We start from the raw sequence: 20,801 nt of genomic DNA on the forward strand, positions 1-20,801 counted from the left end.
GTAATATTTAAAAAGAGCCGTTGTGAAATATAAGGACAGTTGCTTCGGAGACATTCCAGTTATGCCGTAGTCGCCACCACTGATGGCATGTCTTCGAAGGAACCGTCCTTATATTTCACAATGGCTATATTTAAATATTACTTAAAGTATTCGTAGAAACACCCGGTAAACACCCGTAGAGACACCCTTTATTTGAAACTGACCTTTTTACTCGGTTCTAAATGTCATTGCAGTGGACCTTTAATGTCTCAATGAGTCAGCATGCACCTTAGAGCAATAACTCTCTGAGGTTTATTAGAGCAAGAAAGTTATGAGAAAGTTAAGACGTTTAGTTTCTTTGCAGTGAGACAAAAAAATAAAGTTAGTTCTACTAATGAGTTCATAGGTTCTAAGTTATGTTAAAAAAATATATATATAATATATATATATATATATATATATATATATATATATATATATATATATATATATATATACATATAGGGTGAAAGCGAAATTTGAAATGCAGTCACAATATGGTATACCAGAAATGGAAGTTCTGTTACTTGTCCTGAAAGTATAGGAGCTGTGAAACCCTGTAAATAGGCTTTTCCACAAGTTCTACTGCAAAAACCAGTATATTGGTTGGACCGGAATATAGGTCAACCCCAAGCATTAACTATAAAATTTTTTTTAAGAAATGCTATAAACCTGCAAAAATGACCGGTATAAAATACGGGTCAATTTTTTGTTGCATTTTTTTTTTAAGTTCTACCTATATTTCGGTACTTATGGTAAGTGATGCCCCCAAGATGGTGGTGTTTGCAGTCTAAGCTGGTGAGAGACATTGTCCTTGAGCACGTGCTGTCTTGCCCCACTTGCTTCCAGAGCAAGTGGGGCAAGACAGGCCTAAAAATAATAAGTGCAAAACTAACCACTAATAAGTGCAAAAGTATGCGAATATAAAGAAGTGCCAACTCTCCGCCTGTATACTACCTAAATAACGTTGCGTTAGAAGCGGTTACTTCATATAAATACCTGGGTGTTCATACTTCTACTGACCTTAACTGGACGCGCCATATTGAATACATTACTAACAAAGCTAACCGCATGTTGGGCTACGTGTGCTGTAACTTTTCCAAAACTCCATCTTCTTTGAAATTACTGCTTTATAAAACACTAATACGTTCTAATTTGGAATATGCCGCCGCGATATGGGATCCGCACCATGAAAAACTGATAACTTTACTTGAGCTGGTTCAAAATAACGCTGCTCGTTTTATCCTGTCCAACTATAACCGTACCGCAAGTGTAACAAGCATGAAAGCTAATCTTTCTTTACCTCTTCTAGCATCCCGCCGGCAGACAATTCGTTTGAGCCTTTTTCATAAACTATACCATCACCCCATGCTACGCGATTCCCTCATTTCATTCCCCAGATACGTGTCAAATCGCATTGACCATCGTCACAAAGTTGGCATTGAAACATGTAACACTAAAACTGCATTTCAGTCTTTCTTGCCTCGCACATCACACGAATGGAACCGCCTTCCCGCAGATATAGTCGACATAACTGATAACCAGCGTTTTCGTTCTGCACTAGCTAACATTGTATAACAGGAAGATGATAATACTTGTTCTGTAATATGCATTGTATTTATTTATGTATTTCTGTTTTGTAACCACTCCCCTCTTTAATGCCTTTGGCCTTGAGGGTTCAATAAATGAAATGAAATGAAAGAGTTTTAGCTTGTGCTTAAACAGTACAAGTCACACCAGTCTAGTGGCAACCTGCCAGGCATGGAAGCACCAAGTCTTGGTGTCTGTTGTCTTGAACATGTGATGCTGTTGCATGTCCCTTCGCCCCTCTGACATGGCAGCTAGCTGACCAGTTGGGCCCACACATCTGCATCTTGAAGACCCACGTGGACTTGCTGGAGGACTTCAGTCTGGACGCCATGATGCGTCTGCGGGCGCTTGCCACCAAACATGACTTCCTGATCATGGAGGACAGGTAAGCGTGTTTGTTGTACCTCCAGCTGGCACACGTGGAGCGGCGTTCAGTCATTTAAGCACGACGACATCAGCCGAACGAATGTCTTTTTATTTGATTAGTGGGCGGAAAAATTGGAGGACGCTTAAGCTTCGACTTCAAGATTGGAACGCGATAGCGTTATCGCACCCCGTTCGCACCGCCCACTCATTCGCTTGGCATGCTCTTGACCAGACGAAGGGGAGAAGCAGGCGAGTGGCGTGCCACCTGTCAGGGCAGCGCTGTACATTGTGAGGAGGGGAATCTTCTGTGTTTGCCACAAGATGGCTCTGCGTGTGCGCCAAGCGCAGAAGAAATGTAGCGGAAACGTACTTCGCTACGCGTTTAACTGCGACTTCTGTAATTTACATGCTCATAATTACCGATATACACCGCAGTATAACTTTCTATGGCACATTTCTAAGGCAACACCGCATTCACTAGAGGTGCTTTTGTCCCACTTTGAACCATCGAACTCATGGCTGAGTGGTAGCGTCTCCGTCTCACACTTCGGAGACCCTGGTTCGATTCCCACCCAGCCCATCTTGCAAGTTGTTTTTATTTATGAATTGCCTTCCGCGATTATCGCTCATGGCCAACGCCACCGACGTCGACGACACCGGCTTTTCTGCAGCACGAGCTCCTTAACGCTGTCGCATTAATATATACCATCAAGGGTCACCTGTGATGCCCTCCAGTATTATGTGACATAACTACAGCAGTGTTGCTGCTTCAATGCAATTAAGGGCGCACTACCATAGTGTCTAGTAGAGGCACAACATGGCTAGCAAAGTATGCTCAACTCGCCGACATGACCTTTCCTTTAATTCAACCAACATCAAAAGCTTGAGCAAACACTTTTACGTTTCTGCACATCACAGTCAAACCTCGATATATCGAACATGGATATATCGAATTATTGCGTATATCGAACACTTTCTATATCACCTGGAAAATCGCATGCATTTTTACTTTTTTTTATCTCGAACGGGTCGAACGTAAGATGGATGTATCTAACTCCGTCACCACAGACCACGTGTGCTCTGTTGACTGGCGGTGAGCTCTTAAAGATTGCGGCGGTGCGATGGGCGTTCCCGACTGCTGCGCACTATAGCTGCACACATAGATCACGCCGAGGGTGCCATTTGAACGTAGCAGCTTATGCACACGGCAGCTTGGCTAGTTCGACAACGTCAACAACACATTGCATTTGCCGCACTGACTTTTCCTCGGTGGCACGCTCTGCGCCTGCTGCCTACCACGCCTCGCGAGGACTGGCGGTTTGCTTCCACAAAGGCGTGCGACAGCGCACACTCACTGGGCTCATTCATAGACGCCTTGGCAGATGTCAGTTAATACTTTGTTATTGACAGTGTTTCAGAATACTTCAATTGATGGACGTAGAGATCTCAGCAGATGTACCGACCAAATAAAGACACTGCCAAGGTTGATCCCTCAAGCGCTGATGTTGCTCCGCTCTCGATTTCAACCGAGGCTGTAGCTGCTGTGGCCCTTCTAGCCGCTACTGCAGCGCAATAGAGGGTACTGGCCTATCACTTGTGGATCGTTTAGACGAGGTTGAGGGCTCCGTGTTTAAGCACGCGGCTGCCAATAAGAAGCAGCCTGCACTGCTGCAGCACTTTCAGCCAAATACTAAATACATAAATACTTTGTGTGAAGCTTCAAGTGAGTATTTTTCTGCGCCACGATTGGGGCGCGAACGGGGATCGTTTTTCGAAGCACGTGTTCAGTTGCGCTGTGCGCGATTGGCCTAGGCTGTGCCATTTGCAGAAGTTTTTGATGTGTCTTTTACATGATTTTATATATAGAATTCTGGCTATATCGAACTATTTCGCTATCACCATGCTGTTCGATATATTGAGGTTCAGCTGTAATTGGTCGCTTATGTTGTTGGGCCTCAAGTGCTTCTGGTAACGTAGGACACAGTCCACAGTAGCACATACGTTCAAAAGGGGCATTTATTAGTTCCCTTATAGTACAAGAATGCCAGATAGCCTATATAAAGGAAGTTTTACCTGTCGCGCAAAGATACCGGGCGAACGTTTTCCCTTGCTTGGCACCGACGACTACGTCGTTAATGTGTGCGGTCTCACTGACGGGAGCATGCACAAGCAATCATGTTTCCTCATGCTGCTGTCACATTCCGAAGCCAAATGGGAAGCCTTTCGTAGCTTCGCCATGCAAAGCACTCCGAAGAGGGTGCGGTCTGTTTGTTTGCACCGCCATTCTGGAGCCAAAAAGCTAGAAGCAAGATCTTCCTGCGCCCGAGTAATTCACATTGTGAGGTGGTGATCGCATTGCAGTACTCGTGCCATCTCTCGCAGCTGCTTAACTATAACTGCATCCTGGCTTTCACCATCACTTGTGCGTTATGGGAGAACTTGTTCTGTCGTTACCTTGTGATGACCTGGACCTTGGCCAGGCTGCTAGGACGGTAGGTTGTTGTAAATGCCGTGAATGCAGTTTTGGTTGGTGTCCAATGGCACTGTGCAGGCACTTTTAGACCAATTCCCTCGGAAAAGCTGGTGCATGTTAGAATCGGGTAATCGAGGAGCCGCCAGATAGTTATTCTGGCGACTAGTTTAAGCTTTTCCTAGACGCTAGAGTTATACTATGTCCGCACAACCTTGAGCAATCGGAAAGCGCGTTTTCCCCTCTTGGCCGGCGGAGAAGGGAGACATTGTTTCCGGCCGCAGAGCCCTCCACATCTCAATAAGGTGCCTGGTGGTGGTCTCGTGCGGACGATGCCTTCTCGGTGAGCGCATATTTCCCCCCTCATGTTTTAAGAGCTTCAATACTTACAAGCATTTGTCTCGCAAACCATATTTATTTCAAGGGAATTTTCCACATCTCAATCATTTCTCTCGTCGTATTCGAGTGCTGATTGCCATGTTATAGTTTGTTAACGAAGCTTTCCCTCACATCTAAATATTTTAAGGCAGTTTTCCTAGTCTCTAAAGCCGCTCGAGTTCGCGCTTCTCCTCGGTCGGCCATTTTTCCAAGAAAGTATGCCTTCCAACCACTTGGCGCTTGAAAGTAACCTGGGGCCTGACAAACCAACCGACTGAGCTATCTTTCCGGGCAACATCCAAGGGTCACGAGTTCAAATCACTTGTTATGTTCCTTTTCTTTCTCCCCTTTCTTTCTTTTTTTTCTTTCTTTTTAATGTCTTTTCCTTTATTTTATCACTGTACAGGAACCCTCCTAAAGAAAAAAAAATTATATATATCTTCAATTATGTATGGCCACACATGTGCATGTCATAAATACCAGGGTCTCTAGCCGAGTGCCATCCGTGCGGTATAACCGAGCTCAGATTGGTCCACCTTGACTGATCAAATAGGGCACCACTGTAGGTTAAATGAGGCGTACAACTCCTGCGGGACCCGCCGTGGTTGCTCAGTGGCTATGGTGTTAGACTGCTAAGCACGAGGTCGTGGGATCGGATCCCGGCCACGGTGGCCGCATTTCGATGGGGGCGAAATGCGAAAACACCCGTGTACTTAGAATTAGGTGCATGTTAAAGAACCCCAGGTGGTCGAAATTTCCGGAGTCCTCCACTACGGCGTGCCTCATAATCAGAAAGTGGTTTTGTCACGTAAAACCACATAATTGAATTCTTTAATTTAACTACTGCGGGGACGGTAGAGTATTCGTCTCCCGTGGAAGAGGACCGTGGTTCGAATCCCGGTGCCGCGCAATTCTCCACCGGAAAATTAAAAAAAAAAACCGTGTGTTGAGAAAATTGCACAAACAGGCCTGGAGTGCGGCCTGATCCCGGTGACCAGAACCGGTAACGCACTCTCTCACCAGAGCAGGATTGGCCACCCTGGTGCAGTACTTGGCCACAACCTCCTATATGAATACAACAATCAAACCCCGGCCCTCAGTCCCCAGCAGCCGCGAAGCAACTGACCACGGCGGTGGTCAGATCTGTGACGCTGCAGAGGGTGCTAAGAATACCTGGCTCCGGACAGGCCGCCATTGGAATATGAACCTGGCAATGTTTAACGTTGGAACGTTAAACATTGCCAGGTTAAACATTGCCAGAGGGTAGTAAATGGGATATAATATAGGCTCAGTGAGGTTAGGAGCACAAAAGAAGCATATACAGTGCTAAAAAGCGGGCACGTACTGTGCTACCGGGGCTTAGCGGAGAGACGAGAACAAGGAGACGGATTCCTGATTAATAAGGAAATAGCTGGCAACATACAGGAATTCTATAGCATTAACGAGAGGGTGGCAGGTCTTGTTGTGAAACTTAATAAGAGGTACAAATTGAAGGTGGTACAAGTCTATGCCCCTACATGCAGTCATGATGACCAGGAAGTCGAAAGCTTTTATGAAGACGTGGAATCGGCGATGGGTAAAGTCAAAACAAGATACACTATACTGATGGGCGACTTCAATGCCAGGGTAGGCAAGAAGCAGGCTGGAGACAAGTCAATGGGGGAATATGGCATAGGCTCTAGGAATAGCAGAGGAGAGTTATTAGTAGAGTTTGCAGAACAGAATAATATGCGTATAATGAATACCTTTTTCCGCAAGCGGGTTAGTCGAAAGTGGACGTGGAGGAGCCCGAATGGTGAGACTAGAAATGAAATCGACTTCATACTCTCCGCGAACCCTGGCATCATACAAGATGTAGACAAGCTCGGCAATGTACACTGCAGTGACCATAGGATGGTAAGAACTCGAATTAGCCTAGACTTGAGGAGGGAACGGAAGAAACTGGTACACAAGAAGCCAATCAATGAGTTAGCGGTAAGAGGGAAACTAGAGGAATTCCGGATCAAGCTACAGAACAGGTATTTGGCTTTAACTCAGGAAGAGGACCCTAGTGTTGAAGCAATGAATGACAATCTCATTGGCATCATTAAGGAGTGCGCAATAGAAGTCGGTGGTAACGCCGTTAGACAGGAAACTAGTAAGCTATTGCAGGAGACGAAATATCTGATCAAGAAACTCCAATGTATGAAAGCCTCTAACCCTACAGCTAGAATAGAACTGGCAGAACTTTCTAAGTTAATCAACAAACGTAAGACAGCGGACATCAGGAACCATAATATGGATAGAATTGAACAGGCTCTCAGAAACGGAGGAAGCCTAAAAACAGTGAAGAAGAAACTAGGAATAGGCAAGAATCAGATGTGTGCGTTAAGAGACAAAGCTGGCAATATCGTTACTGATATGGATGAGATAGTTCAAGTGGCTGAGGAGTTCTATAGAGATTTATACAGTACCAGTAGCACCCACGACGATAGTGGAAGAGAGAATAGCCTAGAGGAATTCGAAATCCCACAGGTAACGCCAGAAGAAGTAAAGAAAGCCTTAGGAGCTATACAAAGGGGGAAGGCAGCTGGGGAGGATCAGGTAACAGCAGATTTGTTGAAGGATGGTCGTCAGATTGTTCTAGAGAAACTGGCCACCCTCTATACGCAATGCCTCATAACCTCGAGGGTACCGGAATCTTGGAAGAACGCTAACATAATCCTAATCCATAAGAAAGGGGACGCCAAAGACTTGAAAAATTATAGACCGATCAGCTTACTGTCCGTTGCCTACAAAGTATTTATTAAGGTAATCGCAAATAGAATCAGGAACACCTTAGACTTCTGTCAACCAAAGCACCAGGCAGGATTTCGTAAAGTCTACTCAACAATTGACCATATCCACACTATCAATCAAGTGATAGAAAAATGTGCAGAATATAACCAACCCTTATATATAGCTTTCATTGACTACGAGAAAGCGTTTGATTCAGTCGAAACCTCAGCAGTCATGGCGGCATTACGGAATCAGGGTATAGATGAGCCATATGTGAAAATACTGGAAGATATCTATAGCGGCTCTATAGCCACGGTAGTCCTCCACAAAGAAAGCAACAAAATCCCAATAAAGAAAGGCGTCAGACAGGGAGATACGATCTCTCCAATGGCATTCACAGCATGTTTACAGGAGGTATTCAGAGACCTGGAGTGGGAAGAATTGGGGATAAAAGTTGATGGAGAATACCTTAGCAACTTGCGATTCGCTGATGATATTGCCTTGCTTAGTAACTCAGGAGACCAATTGCAATGCATGCTCACTGACCTGGAGAGGCAAAGCAGAAGGGTGGGTCTGAAAATTAATCTGCAGAAAACTAAAGTAATGTTTAACAGCCTCGGAAGAGAACAGCAGTTTACGATAGGTAGCGAGGCACTGGAAGTGGTAAGGGAATACATCTACTTAGGGCAGGTAGTGACCATGGATCCAGATCATGAGACTGAAATAACCAGAAGAATAAGAATGGGCTGGGGTGCGTTTGGCAGGCATTCTCAAATCATGAACAGCAGGTTGCCACTATCCCTCAAAAGGAAAGTGTATAACAGCTGTCTGTTACCAGTACTCACATATGGTGCAGAAACCTGGAGGTTTACGAAAAGGGTTCTGCTGAAATTGAGGACGACGCAACGAGCTATGAAAAGAAGAATGATGGGTGTAACATTAAGGGATAAGAAAAGAGCAGATTGGGTGAGGCAACAAACGCGGGTAAATGACATCTTAGTTGAAATCAAGAAAAAGAAATGGGCATGAGCCGGACATGTAATGAGGAGGGAAGATAACCGATGGTCATTAAGGGTTACGGACTGGATTCCAAGGGAAGGGAAGCGTAGCAGGGGGCGGCAGAAATTTAGGTGGGCGGATGACATTAAGACGTTTGCAGGGACAACATGGCCACAATTAGTACATGACCGGGGTAGTTGGAGAAGTATGGGAGAGGCCTTTGCCCTGCAGTGGGCGTAACTAGGCTGATGATGATGATGATGACTCTAACCATCCATTGTGAGCTACCATTCTCGCTTGAAAATTTTCCTAGGGCGGGCTGAAAATAGCAGTTTCTGGCAGGAGATTGACGTGTTCAATGCACTAACTTGTTCCCAAAGCGCCATCAAGGAAGACGCTGCCACTGTTTGGGTCACCAGTGGGGTCAGGTCTCCGCGTGCTGACCAGTCGAGTTCGAATTAACCAGGGAACACCAATTTCAGGATTGAAATAACGAAAGTTTAGGCCAATAGAAGTGGACTGGCCGGGATCAGTAAAGGTCAAATTAACGGAAAAATCGAATTAACTGGCATCAAATTAATGAGAAAGTCTACTGTATTAAGCGTCTCACTTCAATGAATTGATGGTTTGGCTGAAATATATATATTTTTTCATAATCAGCACCGCATATAAGCATGCCACTATTTACTGCCATGTGAATGAGGGGAGTCGCATGATCCTTCAAGCGTGTATGAATGCCACCTCCTGGTTAGTCTTGCATGTGTTCCCAAATGTCAAAGGAATCTTGCTGACAGCAGTTTTACTAGAAGGCATGGATTTCGGACATGCCATTTGAGTTTTTTTTCATTCCGGCAGTTAAGTTCATCCTGCAGTTCAGTTCACATATTGATTTGAATTGCACCCTTTTGCTCATAGTCTGGTAACTTTCTTTGCTGACAGAGCTGACATGTGAAAATAATACATGCGCATAGAGTCAGAACCATCTGCATCATCAAACCAAGGTATTTAAATTTATTGTGTACATCAATCCATTGAGAAATCCCCTTGGAAATGTAATGCAAAACAACAGCATTGCTTATTTATGATAAACTCCTACGTTATGGCACATTCAATATTTAAAATGACACAGTGCATTCACTTGCAAGGGGGCTTTGTCTCAACATGGTTTGCCTGTTTGGCAGACACTGCCAGCTGCGCTGTGGCAACTGGCTTCACGGGTGGTTGCCGTGTGCTCGGTGCTATCATGACCTAGTGCTAGCAGACCTTGAGAGGGGGTTGCTTTACCCAGGAATCCTATATTGCCCTGCAATCCTGTGCACTTTTGTGCGACCTTGTGGGAAGTTTATCTTGAATGGGAAGCCGAAGGAGCAATGTTCGGTATTCTGTACAATATGGAACTTCACATTGTCACCTCACCTTCCTGAGTAACTTTGTCAAATGATTTCTACAGAACTAAAAATATGGCAGGGAATTTTGCTGGTAGCACATGATTGTTAATCTAACACAACTTCCCAGTCCTTTGCACTGTCCACAGGCTTTATTGCAATGATGTACACAGTGTACCATGATGTACCATGTACACAGCTTACATGGTATTGCACACGGTGGCCCAAAAGGACCTGTGCTCAGCAATGTTGGTTGCACACACAGGGAACCTGAAAATCATGGAATGAACTCTTGACAAGTATTTGCCGCGAAATGTTTGCATAGTGCACCATCATTTCACCTGCTTAAGGTAATAGTAGTGCGGCTGTATCACAGAATGTTGTATCACAGCCCTTACGAGATTTAATGCTATGCACTTTCAACCATGCATAGCTCCAAAAAGCAACCCAGTTTGAAAAATGAGGCTTTTTTTTATCTTGGATACAGAACTTGGCATCACAGGGCTTGGCTGAAACAATAAAATGTAATAGCTGACTCAGTCTTCTGTGTGCGCTTGTAAATGACAGAAAAAAAAAAGATGCACAGTGAATCTGCGAAGCCTCGTTTTCTGAATGAACATGATAATCTGAGGAAAAGGCCTGGCGTGATGTGTGAAAGAAGCACTACATCACACTCAACTCTCTACACAGGAATTGCCAAAATCACTTGACATCAAACAAGGTTCTCTTACTTTGTTTCTTTAGTTAGCCTAGGCCTACTCACAGCTATGCTTTCATTAAGCATCACTTTTATCCAGGTTTAAAAATCATCTGTGGCTGTCAACATTCTCCTCACCACACTAAATTGGGAATGAGATCGCAGTGATATTGATTTCATATTTGTTTTCTGAGTCTTGTACGTTTGGTTTTGCTTGCAGGAAGTTTGCAGACATTGGGCAGACGGTGCAAGTGCAGTACACGGGCGGTCTGTTTTCCACGCGGCTCTGGTCGGACATGGTGACCGCTCACTCGCTCCCAGGACCGGGGATCCTGACCGCGCTGCAGCAGGTCGGCAGTGGCAGCTGTTCATAGTGACTGGTCGCACTTATCTGCCTGACAGTTCATTGCCAATGGCTCAACTGCTGCTTTGTCGCGGTGCATAGCAGGAAGTTTGGCGAGGCGAAACCTTCATCAATCCACCCTGATATCTGCCATGCTTTTTTTTTTGCCACTTTTGAAAAGGTGCTAAATGATACATCATGTTAAACCACTCCTTCCTCTAATGCGTGCAGGCCATGAGAGTATGCAAATAGATAAACAGAATAAATAAATTGTAGCAGCACGACTATTGTCTCCAGAGCCGGTGAAAAAGAAACAGCTCACGTGCGGGTAGCACGAGAAATAGAACACGCTAGTGCGCTCGACCTGAGAAGCCGCAGTGTCGGCCGCTTCCGAGATCCCGTGGCATCATGGCTGGCTAGCCTAAATAAACCGTGGCTACAGCGTCTACCTCTCTGTACCGCCTCCCACAAATTGGTGATCCAGACGACCAAGCCCAGCCATGCCAGCGTCAACGCACTCACTCTACCACGGCGAGAGTGGTGTGGCCTCGCATGATCCGGCGAATGTCCTGCGGTTGTAGGTTGTCCGGGAATTCTACATCGACATATTGCAACAAGTCGCAAAATGCAGCATTCACATATTGCTGCAACCACTGGATTCTTTTAAAACAAGGGAAAATGCTTTCTGTGACTTACATGAAGCACAAAGCAGCAATGAGATTTGTATAATTGTGGCGAGCGGACGGTGCAATGGTCACACATTGTGCACTCGACATGGGCAGTCGCTGATCTTACTACAGCACAACGATGACGCAAGCATAAATGGTTCTGTACATCATAAAAAGATGCAGACCAGCTTTCACAGCCATGCTGCAACCACTGAAGAAATTATCTTTAGGCATATGCATGCCATATGAGCACATGTAGACACGCAGGCTGTAGCAAACGACGTGCAGTGCGATCCACACTATGCATTTATGGTTCAGCGAGTGCCCGCCAGGTGGCAACTCTGTTTGATCGCACATCGGTGGTCTGTGCTGTCACAGCTGGACAGGTTATCCTTCTAAAATACTTCTTTCTCTGCTATCACAGAACATGTCAGATGCCTGCTATAAGAAGAAGTGTTTGTAAGTAAGTGGTGGATGTGTTATTGGAATTGTTTTACTTTGTATTGTTTTATTCCTGCTGTGTATAGATGTTTCTGTTTATAGGCACCTAGTATTGCAGTCTCTTCGTTTTGTAAAGTGTTAGTTGTCGACTTTCCTTCCTTCCTTTTTTTTTTTAAATGAAATGGAGGGTTAATGTCAGGTGTTTGTAATCCCTTTAGCCTGCTCTCCATTGGTTTGCCAAGATAATGTACAGATAAAGACAACACATGTCAGTGATCCTCTTGCTTATTTTCTAGTAAAGAAGCATTTTAAGCCTTTAGTGGTTGTCTCGCAGTACTGGGCTGAAAGCGGACAAGGTCAAGGTGAAAGGATGCCTTTCCCGCCCCACTGCTACTGGACTAAAGGTTCCCACAGGGCATGGGATCACCCACCACAGTTGCTTAGTGGCTATGGTGTTGGGCTGCTAAGCACGAGGCCGCGGGATCAAATCCCGGCCACGGCGGCCGCATTTCAACGAGGATGATATGCAAAAACACCCGTGTACATAGATATAGCTGCACATTAAAGAACCCCAGGTGGTCCAGATTTCCGGAGTTCCCCACTATGGCGTGCCTCATAATCAGATCGTGGTTTTGGCATGTAAAATCCCCTAATTTAATTTTTTTTTTGAGGACATGACATCATTTTTCAAATTGTGAAAGCTTCTTTCTGTGCACGGTTTATAACATTATAATGTGACTCTCTGCAGGCCAGCGGACCACAGCAGGCTTGCGTGCTTATCGCACAGATGAGCTCTTCCGGCACACTCACAACCAAGGGCTACACTGACGGTGAGTGGGCGATGTCGACCTGTTAGGCGAGAGGTATAACTTAGGACGTACACAGAAGTTGTAGGATGGGCGTTCGTTCTGTCAACCTCGTAATAGTTATCTGTTGCCAACTCGCCTAACAAGAACTAGCCCAACAAAAGGTACTCCTACGGCCTAGACCTAACTAATGAAAGCAACTGGGCTTTCCCTGCACGTTGAGTATAACTATAAAAAAGTTTCCCCTAAAAGGCTCGTGAAACTTGGTGCTTGACCTGCTGTAATCACTTAAAAACTGAAGCTTCACTAAAAGTGCAGAAAGGTGACAGGCCAGCACAATGTTGCAGGCCATAGGACTCATTGTGTCCAGGGCCGCGCAAGTTGCAAGAAACATTCGGAACAAAGCATCAAAATTCCACGAGCCACTGTTCATCTGAAATTAAGGTTTGCCTGGAGGCCTGGCAAACAGTGCTGCTAATGAACTGAAGGTCCATGGCTCGTGCCTAAAACAGATGATTGGCCAAGGACCAGCTGTTTACTACTTCGAGGTGAATAAAAGATTTGGACTTTATCACTTTGACAGAAAGAAAGTTAGGTGGGAAAAAAAGAAATTTGAAAAAAAAGATGTGATTCGAAAAAAAAAAAGAATTAGAAGGTAATCATATAGTTAAAAAAAAAAGATAATCCTTACCTGCGGAGCAGGAGTTTCAGCTGGGTGGTCAAAGGCTTCACATAGCTGCTAGGGAGCTATTAGGAGTGCCAAGTTCGTATGACGAAGATTATATTGGTTGGTATTGTTTGTCATTGTTCTGACAGAAACAAAATGCATCAGAAAAAAAAACAAGAAAGGATACTGTGTCTTTCGTTTACAGTTTACAGACAAAAGTAACAAACTATGCAAGGCCGAAAACATTCCTTTATTGGAAATGAGAAACTAGCGTAGATGCGTTGTACCAGAAGACCAATCTGGGAACTGCAGCACTGGCTGCAACATCTTACGATGCACTAATTGACCACAGAATGCTGGAAACGCTCTTGTGATACATGCTTTGCCTTTTTTTGTATAACTAGAAAAAAGGCTTGCAAATGCTTTTGTGGGGATACGTTGCTGCTGGCAAATTTAATTAGCGGATAACTAGAGCACATGGCGTCGCGCTAAGTGCCTTTACTCAAATAATGCCTTCCAGTCATCTGATGTATGTCTAAGTACTATCGCAATCAGTACGACCTGAAACACATGAGCTGGAGTGGTGCTTTTGATAAAAAAGTGGTGAGTTTTGCCATTCCAGCAACGCAAAACACGCTCCAGCAGTGCGTTTCGTCGTCTGCTTTCTTCGCGCAGCGATAATGCACTGGCCCGCTGAGCAGCTATCACTCCATCACGAAAAGAGAGAGAGAGAAAATGTTTATAAAGCTAGGGAAGCAGTGTGCCATGACGAAGCACAGCACGAAAGCATAGAGTTAAGCAAATTGCTGGAATGGCGAAACTCTCTCCACCAATTTCTTGAGAGCACCTCTCCGGCCACAGCTCACATTGCATCTCATATAGAATGTAATAGTGCATCTTTGATAATGTTACGGAGGAAGACACCGACGATAAGCTATTTACAAGTATATTTACAAGGCAATACGCCGCAGTTGGCCAAGAGGCAACAGCCCGCGCTAGCTTCCAATCGTCGTCTTCGTCTTCTTCCTGCTCGGCTCTTCGTCATTGGAAATACTATCCCGTAGCAATATTATAACACTTTCTACTACAGTATTTACCTTTTTCTTGCATTGTTTATTGGTGCTGCTTCATGACTTGCTGGTTGCATGACTATCTTTACAAGGAGTTTTCTTTCTGAATGCTCCAGTTGACTTGAATTCGTCTGTGCAGCCACAGTAAAGATGGCCGAGGACTTTCCAGACTTCGTGCTGGGCTTTGTGTGCCAGTCGCGAGTCTCCCACAACCCAGACCACATCCACATGACACCGGGTAAGCACTCAGCTCAATCACTTGGCAAGCCGGTACGTTGCAGCTTGTTCTGCCAGCGTAATTTCCGTCGGAGATGAGAGAAAGGTAGACGAGAACTCTTTCTTGTCCACTTTTCTGTCATTCTTGTCCGAAGCTTCGCTGCCAAAGCAGCCGGCATGCCTGATTAGCTCGATTAATGTTGCTTGTCTGCTGCAGCCTTTGACCTGTGCTGCAGCATTAGTAACTGCATGAGAAGATGGACATCTACATCTCCCTCAAAGAACTGCCTGCAAAACTAGTTGTAGGCAGTTCTTTGACAGGGACGTCAGTTGTTCTTCCTTCTCTCTCGTGCATCGCATGTGTATGTGGGTGTTACCTCATCACTGCGCTGATGTGTTGTACTTGAGGTGGCCTTTTGAGTTCTAGAGTGCAGTCCACTTATAACGATATCAAAAAGAATGAAAAATCCTATTGTTATAACCAATCACTGCTATAGCTGGAATGCTGTAAAAGAAAAAGCAGCCAAACATACCTTTGTAGCTCTGAACCAGAGTTTGCCACTTGCGCTAAAGAATAGCGATTGCAGAAAGTAGGCTGTGAAAAATAAAATGTTTATTTATACCCTCTAAACAGTGTGTCAAAATAGTCAGAAATCTGAACTTGCTTTTGCGGCAGTTTCAGGTTTATAACCACAATGTGCATTGCGTCCAGCTGCTGTGCGAACACTGGGGGAAATCCTTTAGTGTGCACGAAATTAACAAATAACCCGTTAAACGACAGTGCAATTTACGTGAGCGTTGGGGCAGGGGTCTTAGACGGGCCATTGTCAGTCTCGTCAGTGCCGCTGCTGTCGTTGCCTGCTATAGCACAATGCCGCTGCCTGTTGCAACAATGATCGCCTTATCGGAGATCTCTTCGCAGAACGATGCAGCACCAAGGAGGTTGTACATACCTTCCTTGGACAACACTATCTGCACTCAGAAACTTCTCCATCGAAGCGCCGCCTGTTTCTTTGTCAGTAGTGATGTGCTCCCCGTGCTTGGCAATACATATCCGTAAATAATGGCAGCAGCTTCTGTCGTGTTGATTTCACTGTCAAGGGGGCTTGTGCCCTAGCGCACAAAGCCCACCGTTTTGAAACAGTTGTTTATGGCGGAAGAGGGTCCCTAACCCTTTTTTAGTTGACCGGCATGGTCACTGGTCCCACCTTCATGATCATGGCACTCCCAGTTTTCAGAATCGTTGGTATCATCAAATGCATGGGCTCTTTTTTCTTTGAGTCTTGCAAAATTTCCAGCTTCATCTTGAGCGACACAGCTTTGTGCTTTGTTGGCGTCATCTACAAACTGGGCTGTCTGTCACTTCGGGGTTGCTTCTGTGGCTCAATTCAGCGCTCAGTGAGCGAGAGAGAGAGAGGTTGTAAAAAAGGCAGGTGCCACTGTTCAGCTTCGCTTATTGCTCTTTTTTAAATGTTTTGCCTAGTCGAAGCCAAGGTCAAATGCGAGGCTGTAAAAAGGTCACAGAGTTTGGCGATGATGGGCATACACCCCCAATCACCCACTCACTGGCCGACATGGCTCAGACCCTCTTTGTTCCACAAAGATGCGCACGCTTTCCCACGCACCCACTCGTTTATTGCTACTTGCTTGTTGCCCCCTTGCTCCACTCGCTGGTACGGGAGTGCCTGCTACAAATAGACTTCGCTCGGTTGTGGTAGTTGTGCTATGTTGTGCGTAGGCCCCTACTTGCAGATACAACTATGAGCCTTTGAAGTTATCAAGTGAAAGAGGAGCAAAAGAGTGCAAAGGCTCTGCAGAGACTACAGAGGTATGTGATGTGTACTCAAGCGGGCGAGGCAGGAGGCGAAGTGATGGGCCAACGAGATACCTGCTGCCATGAAGCGCGAGCAAAAACAGAAGTGACATGCGGCCGAAGAACAGTGGCACGCCTAGCATATTCCTGAACAAGCCACCACGACCACGTAGCGCTGACTGCACCACTTGCGGGACGCAGGCGCATACTTTGAGAAAGCACTTTGTCGAAGACAAATTTGGTACAGCATATAGCGTCTGCATCGTAAGTCGTCATGGTGTCGCGACTCACACATGTGGCAGTCCCCGAGTGAGTGTTTTCCTGGGAGGCTGAGAGTTTGTTCGGACGTTGTGCCATGTGGTGACCAATACTTCGCATTGACTTCGATAATCATCGTCGTAATTGTTTTGTTTCTCTCTCTCCTCTGGATGTGTATAGAGCACGATTGTTGGCGAGGCAGATGCAAAACAGCTGGTGCCATCTTGTGCACTGTGCCAACTCGCGATGCTCTATGTGGCTTTCGCAATCAGCACACAGGCACCGCACAGGCAGGATGCGCTGCGCACTAATGGCGGCAGACACGAATGCAAGTAGGCAAATTGTTCACTCCATCTCGACATCGATTGCTTAAAGGAGAACTTGGCAATGCAAATGTCAGGCTCAGTCTGCATGGAAAACGCTGCCCAGAAGGCAGAATTTTTACTATTGTATTCGACTTGTGGTCACAACATATTTGTATGTGGTTTTTTTTTTCCTGATAGCCCTAATTGATAAGTTCATAGTCTTAATTCAGCTCATCGTTATAACTGATATATCGTTATATCTGGTATCTTTATATGAATAAGTGGACTGTACTGTACTGTACACGGAGTTGGAGAGGTTCATATAACAATAGTACAGTAAAAGCTTGTTAATTCGAACCGCAAGGGGAAGCCGCTTCAGTTCGAATTAACGAAAGTTCGAACTAACGAAAGTGAAGGAGAGCAACAGTACACTACGATTTGGAAGCAGTAGGGCATGTCAGAAATTTGGCGTGTCAGAAAGTGATGGCGTGTGCCGCGGGCACACGCCATCTTCAAGTCGAAGCTCTGGGTCTGACTGTGCCGCACCACCGATGTCCACCGAAACGAACGTTAGCTGAGGCTTAACACCATCACAATGAATCGCGACGGCCGATACCTCCTAAGCTGAAAACAGAGGTGCACAACCGATGAAGACTGCCGAGACAAAGACGGTGAACATGTGAAGGTGGCGAATGCCCTGATTCGTTGGTTCTTGATTGCAAACGCAGCCGCGACGTACTTAATTCACTGTGTTTTGGCGCTTGCCGTGCCATCTCCGCACAACATTAGCAGCTGTACAAGATTTTCAAAACCTCCGAGATTCGCAACGGGCAAGAAGTCTCGGAGGTTACGTAGAACGGAGAGGCAGCAGCCGCCGCTGCCTTCTGGCTGACCCCGCGTCGGTTAGATTTTTTTCCGATTTTGCCTTCTCTCGCCGTTCTCTCCGTTTCGGAGGCAATACAGCCTTGTGTGTAGGCAGTAGGCCGTGTGCCAGGCGAGCGTAGTTCGAATTATCCGTGAGGGAACCTTCTCGCGTTCGAATTAACGGACTTTTTTATACATAGACTTCTGTGGAGCTTGGCCGGACCAAATCGTACAGTTCGAATTATCCATAAATTCGAATTATTGAAGTTCGAATTAACGAGCTTTCACTGTATAACAATCGCAAAAAGTTGGGTGCTTAGAGGGTATGCATCACTCTGCTTCTGATGGCCCCTTATTAAGTTCCAAAACACTTAATCACAAGTGTTGCGCAGTAAATGCATCGCACTAACTTAAGTTCTCAAAATGCTCAAATCTGCACAATTTCTTGCTTTCTGAGGGGACGGCTTGCCTTGTTTGCAGGTGTGCGGCTAGACGCCAGTGGGGACAGCCTCGGGCAGCAGTACTGTGACCCCGCATCTGCAGTGACTGAGCGTGGTGCTGATATTATCATTGTTGGACGGGGCATCGTGGCTGCAGCCGACCCCCAGGAGGCTGCGCTACGCTACAAGAAGGCTGCTTACGACGCCTACCTGTCTACGCTGGCCGTGAAATAGTGTGCTCTCCCGATGACTGGTGGGCATGCTGTGCTTCTAAAAAAGAAGGAAGCCAGTGGGATGTTTTAACCAGGCCAGGAATAAAGCTTCTATGTTTTGATAATGGTGCTAATCTTTCGTTTAGGGTGAATGCACAGGATGCTTGCATGCCCGTTTTTCAAACTTTCTCTTATATCAAGTGTCCCTCCTAACACAGAATTTCTTTTCTAAAGAAACGCCTTCTGGTCAGAAGAAACAACCTGTATGGTGCCACCAACCTCCTGGAGAAGACTGCAGTATAGTATTAAAGGGAAGCTTTCTTTGCCTCTTCCTTTGACATTTGCGCTGCTGCTGCTGTTTTCTTGTACGCCAGGTCGAGAGGTGGTTCAGTGTGTGTATATACACAGCAAGAGTGTGGCAGAGAGGAAAGTCAACGTTTGGACATGTGCACAATGCTCTCTAGAGCTCCCCGACTGTCGCCACATTAGCCTCTTAACTCTTAACCCCACTCGAGCAAAATGATGGTGGCGAGCAGAGTCGGCGATCGTCAAAAGTCTGATCTGCGGGTCAAGTGAGTTGGCTTTTACAGACTCGTTGAAGGTTTCCGTGTAATTGCTGGTGCCCACGTGGCTTCCGGAAAGTACTACACAATTAGCGTTGCGCACGCAATCAGGTTACAAATACTATGGTGCCATACCTCACGGCACTCTGATTTCCTCCTCACTCTTTCCTCATACTCTGCTCCTCCGCATTCAGCCTCATGCTTTCACTGTAGCCTCCTCCTCCTCCACCTTCCTTGTTGCACTCTCTTCTTTCATCTCCCACTGCACTCCGCGTTCGCTTTCACCTTCCGCTCGGTTACAAGGGACAACGCCAACGCTCACTGCAGGAACGGCCACCTAAGAGCTGCTCTCTAAAACATAGGCTTTAGTTGTTTGTTGTACACTACCTTTTGCATTTCTACACATTTAAAAGAAAGCCAATGTGGCAAGCTCTTTATTTCAATGGTTTGGTAATTAGTGGTACTTTGATGTACAGGCTAAACCACCCTATATAGTATACTAGGCTTTACAGTATCAGGAGGAGGCAGCCCCTATTAAATATACTAAAAGGATGCTTTGGTTGTAGACAGTGGCCTCTACAGGCAATGAGGCTACAATTTGTGAATAACCACATTTGGCAAGACTGTGTGGATAGGTAAATCCATATGAAGAATGAATGCTCCTCACACAAAGCAACAACACTTTGACAAGAGTGAGAACAACATGGATTTTATTTTGCGAAAATTTGTGCAATGAGTGCTGAACTAGTGAGTTTCTGTAACTTTACCTCTGTAGCCCTTTTTGGCAGTTCATTCTGTTAAAGCCCCTGAGGTAAAAGCACCTTAGAGCTTGAACTTCTACCCCTGCTTTGCCTAGTTCTGAATAATTTGGTGAGCATTAGGATTTGTCTAACACTCAAGTCTTGCGAGTGTAGCTTGCCCCGTCAGGTGATCCTCGGTGCTCAATTTGCAATGTCTGTCATTCCTTTGATGAGGGTGATCAAACTCAGTGTGACAAAAAAAAAAACAGAATGGACAGACACACTGATTTCACTCTTCTTGAGCCTTGTGAAATGTGTTCCACTTCACTAAAACAATTACAAAAGAGACCCCTCTGCAGGTGACTCGCAATGTCCATTTGGTGACGGTGGCCACCCTTTTGCTGCTGCTCACAAACACAACACAACCGCAGACAGTCATGTTTCGTCTGGGTGTTCCTTTCACCCACCGCTATGCACCTAAGCCAGTCGAGTAGCCCTGACTGCGAGCTCAGCCAAACACCTGAAACATTGGAACATATATTACGCCCAGCATATGTGTTGGAGAGATGGCCACTGGACAGTTTCCCTGCCAGCATCAGCAAGTAACCACTACTGGAGAGCACTGTTCTCAGTTCATGGCCCGATCCTACAACTGTGAGGCAGACAACACAGGCACTGTTGGAGTTCTTGCATGTGAAGGGACTGGACGAGCGGCACTCCTCTTTTCCTCATCAT

General features: G+C 45.7%; 1 protein-coding gene across 1 annotated transcript in view; it reads left to right on the forward strand.

The window, feature by feature from the left end:
* Nucleotides 1–18,888, forward strand: part of LOC139049539 (uridine 5'-monophosphate synthase-like) — a 39,244-nt gene extending 20,356 nt beyond the window's left edge. Inside the window, exons 7-11 of the mRNA XM_070525080.1 lie at nucleotides 1,860–1,993; nucleotides 10,881–11,010; nucleotides 12,861–12,942; nucleotides 14,795–14,893; nucleotides 18,592–18,888. Coding sequence (XP_070381181.1) covers nucleotides 1,860–1,993; nucleotides 10,881–11,010; nucleotides 12,861–12,942; nucleotides 14,795–14,893; nucleotides 18,592–18,785 — 639 coding nt within the window. The 3' untranslated portion in view covers nucleotides 18,786–18,888. The remainder of the gene's footprint in view (nucleotides 1–1,859; nucleotides 1,994–10,880; nucleotides 11,011–12,860; nucleotides 12,943–14,794; nucleotides 14,894–18,591) is intronic.
* The last annotated feature ends 1,913 nt before the right edge of the window (nucleotides 18,889–20,801 follow it).

This window comes from Dermacentor albipictus, chromosome 9 (assembly GCF_038994185.2).
Source record: "Dermacentor albipictus isolate Rhodes 1998 colony chromosome 9, USDA_Dalb.pri_finalv2, whole genome shotgun sequence".
Taxonomy (NCBI): Eukaryota; Metazoa; Arthropoda; class Arachnida; order Ixodida; family Ixodidae; genus Dermacentor; species Dermacentor albipictus.